The sequence below is a fragment of the Hipposideros armiger genome, unplaced genomic scaffold (assembly GCF_001890085.2).
Source record: "Hipposideros armiger isolate ML-2016 unplaced genomic scaffold, ASM189008v1 scaffold_620, whole genome shotgun sequence".
NCBI classification, from domain to species: domain Eukaryota; kingdom Metazoa; phylum Chordata; class Mammalia; order Chiroptera; family Hipposideridae; genus Hipposideros; species Hipposideros armiger.
In genome coordinates, this window is record NW_017731970.1 from 629,773 (window position 1) to 639,728 (window position 9,956).

Below are 9,956 nucleotides of genomic sequence, written 5' to 3' on the forward strand. Positions count from 1 at the left end.
TTTAATGTAAGAGAGTATGCAAATTTCACTGACATGGTTTCTGATTTCACATTACAAATAACCTTTAAGAAAATACCACTTAGAGAATTTTGGTGTGGAATCAAAGAATATGCACAATTATCTGAAAAAAATTACTGAAGTACTTCTCCTTTTTCCAACTACATATTTGTGTGAAACTGGATTTTCTTCCTATATTCAACCAAAACTACACATCATAACAGGTTGGATGCACAAGCAGATATTTAAAAGACATCTTTTAAATTGGACATTAAAGAGTTCTGCAAAATTGTAAAATGAGGTCGCTCCTCTAGCTAATTTTTCTTTGTTTTAAAATACATAGTTATTTTCCATAGAAAAATGTTATTTTTGTACTCATGTAATAGAATTATTGCTACTTTAAATTAATAAATGCATTAAAATTTTTACTTTTAATTTCTAACACAGTAAATATCAATGTAAACCACATAAACAAAAGCTCTTGGAGACCTCAATTATTTTCAGAGTGTGAAGGAGTCCTGAGGCTAGGAAATTTGAGAACTGCTATAGTTGAATAAAGCAGGTCCTCAAACGCCTCTGCACAACCCACGTTATGTACACTTTCTAAATTACTCAGTGTAGGAGAGCGCCTAAGAAACTCTCCAAGTATTTGAATCTCCTCAAACCCGAATTATGCAAAATCCTGATTGACTTGGTTGGGTAATACTGCACAGAAATCTTAATCAATATAACTCTACATAAGAAAACCATTATCTTCTTCAATTGACTATACTTCAGTGCAATGTTAAGAAATTCTGAATTTCATCTGACATACTTTCCAATTATTAGATTGTGGCTATTTTGGAGGTTTTACAAGCTAGTTTTAGAAGGCTTGATTTTAGGGAAAAAAAGGCTTCCTGGTGGTTTAGGCTCAAGTTAGCCAGGGCTATAAAAATCAGCTCTCAAGTATTTTGTGTTACTTTATGAAATATATTTAAGGTAAGACTGCCGTAGTTCAGAAAATCATTTGCTTTTGGCAACAAGGGCTAAAACTACAAAGGTAAATCTCACCACTTCACCCTTCCACCCTAGGCTAACCTCCCATTTTCAACTCCATATATATATTTATAGTATATGGAAATATATGCTATATGTATCCTATATATAAAAATACTATACATAAAAATATGGACCATGTTTTGCTTATTCAACTTTATATCCCAGAAATCTAGCACTGTGCACATAAGAGGTCCTCCATGTTTGATGAACAGATGATTAAACAAATTTTTATTTTTTAATTTTTCAATTATAGTTGACATTCAATATTATATTAGTTTTGGGTATACAGCAAAGTGCTTAGACATTTATATAATTTATGACATGATCCCCCCAATAAGTCTACGAGTAGTACCCACCTGGCACTATACAGTTATTACAATATTATTGACTATATTCCCTATACAGTAATTCATATCCCCATGATTATTTTGTAAGTACCAATTTGCACTTCTTAATCCCTATACCTTTTTCACCCAGCACCCCAACCCCTTCTCATTTGGTAACCCACCAGTTTGTTCTGTGTATCTATGAATCTGTTTCTGATTAGTTTGTTCATTTATTTTGTTCTTTAGATTCCACATATGAAATTATATGGTATTTGTCTTTCTCAGTCTGACTTATTTCACTTAGCAAATTGTAAGATTTCATTCTTTTTTATGGTCGAGTAATATTCCATTGTATGTATGTACCACAATTTCTTTATCCAATCGTCTATTGGTGGGCAACTGGGTTGCTTCCATATCTTGGCTGTTGTAAATAGTGCTGCAATGAACATAGGAGTACATATATCTTTTGAATTAGTGTTTTGGATTTCTTTGGATAAATGCCCAGGAGTGGAATTGTAGGGCCATAAGATAGCTCTATTTTTAATTTTTTGAGGAACCTCCAACTGTTTTCCATAGTGGCTGCACCAATTTGCAATCCCACCAACAGTGCACGAGGGTTCCCTTTCCTCCGCATCTTTAACAACACCTGTTTGTCGATTTATTGATGATAGCCAGTCTAACTGGTGTGAGGTGATATCTCACTGTGGTCTTAATTTGCATTTCTCTGATGATTAGTGATGTTGAGCATTTTTTCATATTCCTGTTGGCCATCTGTTTGTCCTCTTTGAAAAAATGTCTGTTCAGGACCTCTGCCTATTTTTCAATTGGATTGTTTTAAAAAAACAAATTCTTTTAAAGCTCACTGAACAACTATTATTTGCCAGTTACTATGCCAAGTGAAACGGAGACAATAAAGATAGTAAGTCACAGTTTCAGTTCTGTCACAGAAAAATGTATGCACAGCCTCTATCACACTATTAAATATTATTGTTATCAGTAATAATAATATATCACTATAATAATTATTGAAGCTGAGTGATGGATACACATAATACCATTCTCTCTATTTTGTATTAGTTAAAATTTTCAATCATAAAAACTTTAAAATAACAAAACTGTAGACTATTCATCAGAACTAGGAGATTGCCAGTGTGTCGTCTATGACTCCAGGTTTATTTGCATACTAGTAATATTGTCTCATCATTCACATGAGAAGATGTTGGTGTGGGCCCACTAGCCTAGAGGCCATGTGCTCAGTGTTATTTTTCCAATAAAGTATTCATGTTTAGACTGCACATTCCACACTTGTGGAGCCTCTTGCGATAGGGGATCCACACTTCTAACAAGGTAGGCAATATCAGGGATACAATGTGCAGAATAGATGCTAAAATTGATCAAAGGAAGACTGAACTCATAACTCTTACTCATAGAAGTTTCTGAGAAAGAGACAAAACAAAATCTGAATGGAAACCATTTTCTAGATGTCACAAGTGACTCCATGCCAACAGGTGTACACTGCATCACTTCTAGTGAAGAGCTAGTGCCAAGGAACATATTCTCTTATAATATTTCTATATTTTGTACTTTTTGTATATAGATAAATGTCTTCTTGTGTGACTTCAAAGACATCATGGTCAAGGTGTAGGAAACAAGTGACTTACCTCAGAATAAATACAAATCATAAGAATATACATGGAAAATACTCATTTTCTCTAGGAATCAAAGAAATGCAAATTAAATCCAACAGTGAAATGCTGTTGCATATCCATTATAGTAGCAATGTTTTATTTAAATATCACCAATGATATGATCACCAATCCCAACAAGTCTGTGGTGAAATTGGCACACATTTTGTTGTTATAAATTGGTATCACCCTTTTGCAAAGCAATTTGGCAAAAGCCATACAGACATTCATATCTTTTGATTCAAATATTTCACTTCAAGGAACCTAAACCAAAATCAAAAAGATAAATGGACAAAGATGTTTAATATAGTTATTTAAAATAGCAAAAATAAATAATTTAAATAATCAAATAAGAATTTTAAATAAAGATGTATCAGTGAAATGTAAGATTAACACATTGATTCACATGATGGTTTTCAAGGTAATATAGAAATATGGAAAAATCTGTTTCTATTAAATGAAAATAGATTTCAAAATTATGTATATTATAATTGCTGCAATGTAAAAATATGTTTTCAAGAGTAAATTGTGCAAAAATGGCAAGCATTACTTTTAGCACAGAGGTATTATGAGTTTTAATTCTAAAATTTCCATTTAATGTCATCACTAGATTCTTTTTCATTAAAACTTTTTTTATAAGCTTTGACAACGAAATCTATTTATCATAAAACTGGTAAAACGGTATTTGCAAAATTAGCTTCCAAATATGTAAGGGTACTTCCTCTTTTTAAACTGAAAAAAAAAATCTATAACCTAACATCTTGTGTTACACAGCATTTTGGAAACCAAGATTTTGTTTTTTCAAATTAGGAAAGAAAAAATATTCCCTATTTTCAACAACTAAGATTGCCCATAAAGTGTAACTTATGTAATTAAGAAAAAAAATCACACAAGTGTTTTGAATATACAGAAAGAGCTACTAGCATCTTAATTCTAAATAACTATGCCCCAAAAAGCCACCTGATTACAGTACCTCTAAAGATCACCTTTTGTGAAGTTAGACCTCCCCACCCCTCCTCCCTCCCCCACCCCAGTTCTCTTTCACTCTAAGCTTATAGGCCTGCCCCCCAAACAACTATACAACTATAACTTAGGAGCACTATGAAGGTAGTATTCTCTAGTCCCTGAAACATCAAGTGTATCACTCCACAGACCCTCCGGAAATAAGGCTTCCACAGAATAAAGTAACGAATGGAACGAGAAGGCCGTGTGGCAGACATGCAGTACCAGTGGCTGGAAGAGGAAGAGTGGTATGCTAATGCCCAGTCTGTGAGATAGCTGTTAAGCAGCTTTCATCACCAGCTAGAACTTATTTCAATTGCAAGGATGAGGTGGTTCTTCAACTATCTGAAGGAGGATAAAAACACATGGCAGCAGCTGGGCTCAGCAATAAATGCTACATTTACCTTGTTAATTTCAAACTGGCTCACTGGGACACTGCCATTTAGCACATTTTCTCCAATTTCTATTAGCCTCTTCTGAATATTTTCCACTATAGTGTCCCGGCTTTGATTAGAGAGAATCTGGCCAATGACAAAGCTGCAAAATAAGAGAGGGATTGATTTTTTTCAATATCATGCTTTATTAATAAGGGAGAGAAAAGGAAGATAAATGCTATTAGATTAACATGTGGACAAGAGCCATACTAAAAGCTAACACAAGGGTTTATGTCTAAAAGGCCATTACTATTTGTTTTTTAACATTAACTCTACCAAAGGTTTACCAACCTTGGAATGTCAGGTTTGTCCTTAGACATACAGATATTTTTTTATGCAGCATCTAAAGCTTCATACAAAACACACAGAAAGGTATGTGTTCCATCATATTTTTATGCAACTACAAAATTCAAAAGCAGTTATATTCTACCCATAAGTTAAAATGTTAGAAGGCAAATATTTCACTTTTCTCATAAAACACCAAGATATTATCTCTGATGTCATCAAGATATCATCCCCACCTGAGACGACCATCAGCTAGGTAGTAGAAACTGAAAAGTCCTTTATGCAAATTTTAAAAAACCCCGAAGATTTTAAACATTTCTTTCTTCACCTTCATTATATTGCTCAGTGTTCTCCAACCTATGTTATTCCACCCGATCCCCCACATAAAGGAAAAAAAGAAAAAGAAAAGGAAGCCAATATTTTATCCATCTCTGAGAAAATGCAGAGCGAGGATTTGACAGCTGCATTATAATTTGTCAGAAAAAGAACCCTGACAAAAACATTTGTATAGCTTTAATTACTAATACATTTCTAACTCACAGAAATTTACTTCTATTATGATGCATCTTTTCTTAGAAAACACAAAGCTGAAGAGAACACTCTAATCGACAGTCTATACAAAGTAGTTTCGTCTTTGGGTACATTTGGGGGCAATGAAGCATTTCAAACTACATTTCATAAAAGGCTAACAGTGACCTATACTCGGATGATCAACTTTGCCTAATCAAGAGTAGTTTGCAGAAGCAACAATTGCTCAATCTCCTGACTTGAAAGCAAGAGGAAGACTGGAAAACAAGTAAAAAATGCTGGTATTCAGCAGTATTAAAATTAATTTAAAATTTTGCTTTAAAGAAAAAATTCTTCTACTTTCAGAACTGCTCAAGTTCACAAAACAGGAATATCTGGAAAGATGGTAAATAAAGCACCTAAAAATTCCTTTTTTAAATGGATGCTTTATAAATTAATATGACCCTAAAAAAACCAAACAGGTCTTAATACAATCTTCAGTCTCAGGTGCAAAGTTAGGGGGTCACTCATGACATTTATGATTTCTGAGGTATATATGCTATTTGAGAATTACCTTTTAAATTAACCTGAGATTAGTGATGATCTTTACACACAATTGATATGGATGGGAACAAAGTCTCACTCCATGGCCTAGTCTGAATCCCAGAACATTTTAAGCCACAAAACGGGTCACCTTAACAATTACATTCCTAAAGAGGCTCTTGGATGATTCAGGAACATAACACAAGGCATTTTCTAATAGAAACATTAAAGCAAAACAAAAGAAAAACAAATCACATAAAGAAAACCAACTCTGTAAGGATCAAAATGTGAATCCCTCACCATGAGTTAAAATTTGTGAGAGGTATCTTACAGCAAGCATCTCTTATTGAGCGAGTCTGGCTTTCTCTAACTTTTAGTCTAACTATAAAACTCCATTCCAAATAAGAATTGTTAATATGCAATAATAACAATAACAAAAAAGTAGTTGTGTCCTTGTGCTTGGCAGAATCACAGGTGTTGTCTACATGATTAACACTTCAATTTTTTTTGAAAGACAAACAACAAAATCAAAAACGAAAGCTGAACTCACTTTCCAGTGTCTTTAGCAAGATCACACCAATCCCTTCTAACTATATCTAATCCTTTCAGCTCCTGTTTGGTGACGTAATTCCCATCTGATGTTGGCTCCACAACCAGAGCAGCGTATTTCTTCTTCTTCAGCAGTAGCAGAGACTTGAAAATTCCATCAATGTCTATTTCAAGCAGTTTGTACAACTTATTTACTTCACTTTTTACCTGTGAAAATATCAACCATTAATATCAGCTTCTCAATATCTAATAGGGAGAAGATGAACATGCTACAAATTCCCAAGACTTAAACAGAACTTGAAGTCACACAAGATTAGAATGCATTTACTAAGCATATATGGAATATGACATTATGTTGGATCTGATGCAAGAACATTGAAAAAGCATAGGGACAAAAACACATTAAAAAATAAAGACAATAATATATCATCCCACTCAACCAAAGGATAGGTTTGGCAGGGTCTGCCCCAGGAATTATGAAAACTATGAAATAGTCTGTTTTAAATCTAGAAACTAAATGCATATGTTCGTACCTTCAAACTACTGAATTAGAGATTACAAACTCCAACGAGTAGATATGTGGCCAGAAATAAGTAAAACTTTATTAATATAATGTCTACGATTTCCCTGTACCTCCCACAGCACCCTAAATCTAAGCAAATAAATATATGCTGAACAAATGAATGAACAGTCACCTGCTCTTTATTGACAGGGTCATGGCATAGGCCATGGCCTCCAGGAAAAATACACAGTTTTTCAAGATTCAATATGAGTACAATATGCTAGGCTTGCTCTCAAATGAAGGTTATAGTTCAAATTTCACATTTCGGGGGGGAAAGGTAGGAAAGTGTTAGTTTGTAAGATGATACTTTAGTTTTAGTTTATTAGGACAATATCTTAACATCGCAAGTGCTCAAGAAACACTAATTGTGAACTGCAATTAGGGGGCTACAAATGATTATTTTTAAATGTCCCCTTACCTTTTCAAATATATTTTAAGTACTCCTGCAAAAATTACAGATGTGTGTATATGTATGTAGGTAGGTATTTCTCTGTCTATCAAGGTATGAAATGCATCTGAACACTTCTACAGACACATTTCTCCTTATGAATGACAATGTGACAAGTACTAATGTGATCACATCTTAAACTTACCACATTTAGACCATTCTCAGAGGCAAAACATATCTATCATTTAAGGAAAAAACAATTTCCCCTCTAATTTTACCCTCAAAACAAACTATTGGAAAAGAGGCTAAGAAAATAAAAGAGGATGAAGAATTGAAGGCACTCAGTTTATTATTTTCAGAAGCACACAATGTATGAATTTATGAAATTTCATGTTAAAATAATTCAAAGTTGATGAAACAGATAATTTTATCAAATTATCTCACCTTGTTTCCCAATTTAAATACTTCTTCCAGATTGGTGCTATTGGTGTTTATCATAATTGAATCTGTATCTCCATAAATAACTTCAAGATTCATCTAAGGAAAAGCAAAAATTATAAAAATTAACAACTAAAACATGGTGACCAGGGCTGGCCGAGTGGCGCGTTGGTTAAGAACTGGCTTGGCACACCAGAGGGCCCCGGTTCGGATCCCACATATGAGGGCCAGTGACACTGCCCTCTATAGCTAAGATGCTGAACAACAGCTCAACCTGGAGCTGGGCTGCTGTGGGTCGCCGGTGACGGCGTAGGCTGCAGCCCCTGTTGCAGTGGGTTGCCATGGGCTACCATGTGTAGCCGGCAGCCAGCGTGAGCGGCCGTCCAGAGGCCGGCGACTGATCTGCCTCAGCTGGGAAGAGCGCAATGATGGTGCCAACTTGGGCCAGTGAAGCCACGTCCTCCATAACTAGACTGAAGAACAAAACAACAGCAACTTCAGTGTTCCCCTTCCCCGAATTCCCCAATAAAATCTTTAAAAAAAAAACATGGTGACCATTAGGCACAATGAAACTCAAGATTTTCCATAATACAGAAATTACAGATTCTACTGATTTTTCAAAAAGTTATATTTATTCTTATCCATATTGTCAGGAGTGTACAATTGAAGATTAAGCCCCAATAAAAGAGAAAGATGAACACTGTCACATTAAAAAAAATACCTCCCTAATTTTTTTAAGCAGATATTAGAGTGGCAGGGGAAGTGTCTAGTTTCAACTGAAACAAAATGTGGAACTGAATTATATAAAAGAAGATAAAAGACTAGGAAAGGGGATCTATATTTACCCACTGTACCAAAAGCTTTGTGGTCATGGCAATTTATGAAGCAGAAACATAATGGGTTTTTAAAATTCAGAGGCACAAATCCATATTAAATTCTTAACAGTCTCCAACAGTATTTAGTAGAATATGAAGAGTGCCAAAAAAAATCAATCACAGCAAACAACACTGGAGCACATAAAGTATAAAGGCCTGGGAGTAAACTCTAATTAGCACTGTTACTAATTTGCTTGAAACACTCATATATAGGCTTCAAGCAGCGGCTACATCATATCAGTGTTAGTAAAAGAAAAAAGCTATAATCCATTAAGAGGGCTTATAAACGTAAACTAGACATTCTAAGAAGCCATTTCCAGTCTGTCTGGGTTGCAGTTTTCCTTGAATACAAAAATGTGACTAGGTGTGATGTTTAAGAGTTGTCATATGATGATGAAAATGCTCAGCATTACCTTCTGTACCATGTCTTTCGTATGCATCAAAATCTAAAAGGAAACAAAAAAGTCAAGATTAATGCCTTACATAATTACAAAAACACAACTATAAGCACATAGATAGGGTGCCCAATGATTTTCCATATATTTTTAAAGCTCTTGATGGTTTTCTAACTACAACTCTCAAAATAATGGTAACATCAACGTAATCCAAAAATAAGTTTGCATCTATGCTGATTCTTAGTCAGAGATATGTAAGCAGATCTATGTAAAGATCTCTCTTTAATAAACACGCATAATAAAAATGCACTAAGTCCTCAGTTAATGTTGTCAATAGGTTCCTTGGAAACTGACTTTAAGTTAAATGACGTATTAGCCAATGTTACCACAGGCTGATTGGTATAAACAAGAGCTAAACTCCTATGGTATATTCCTGGTCACAAAACATCACCACACTTCAAAATAAAGACCCAAAACACGTCTAATACTAAAACATTGAAATAAATGTGAACTATACATACATTTAAGAAAGATGAATAAAAACAAGTAAGACACTGATTTTCTAACCCACTTATTCCAGCTCAGGGTTGTGGTTGGCTGGAGCCTCTCCAGGCAGCTCAGGTGCCAGGCGGGAATCCACCCACCCTGGGCAGGATGCCCTTCCATCACAGGGCCACTCACTCATACCTACTCACTCTGACGGGGACAATTGAGACGCGCCAATTCCCCTCACGTGCACATCTTTGGGATGTGGGAGGAAACCGGAGCCCCCGGAGAAAACCCACACAGACGTGGGGAAAACGTGCAAACTCCACACAAACCATGGCCCCGGGGGCAGTAACTGTTTTTTCTCATCAATATTATAATGCAACAATAAACAAAACAATGTTATTCAAGGACCTGCTGTATCCCTTTATAATATGGCAAAAAGG

The 9,956-nt window shown here is 34.9% G+C and overlaps 1 protein-coding gene across 1 annotated transcript in view; it reads right to left on the reverse strand.

The window, feature by feature from the left end:
• Positions 1-9,956, reverse strand: part of POLA1 (DNA polymerase alpha 1, catalytic subunit) — a 319,056-nt gene that overhangs the window by 185,981 nt on the left and 123,119 nt on the right. Inside the window, exons 27-30 of the mRNA XM_019625246.1 lie at positions 9,043-9,075; positions 7,761-7,853; positions 6,368-6,573; positions 4,453-4,585 (exon numbers count right to left, since the gene is read on the reverse strand). Coding sequence (XP_019480791.1) covers positions 4,453-4,585; positions 6,368-6,573; positions 7,761-7,853; positions 9,043-9,075 — 465 coding nt within the window. The remainder of the gene's footprint in view (positions 1-4,452; positions 4,586-6,367; positions 6,574-7,760; positions 7,854-9,042; positions 9,076-9,956) is intronic.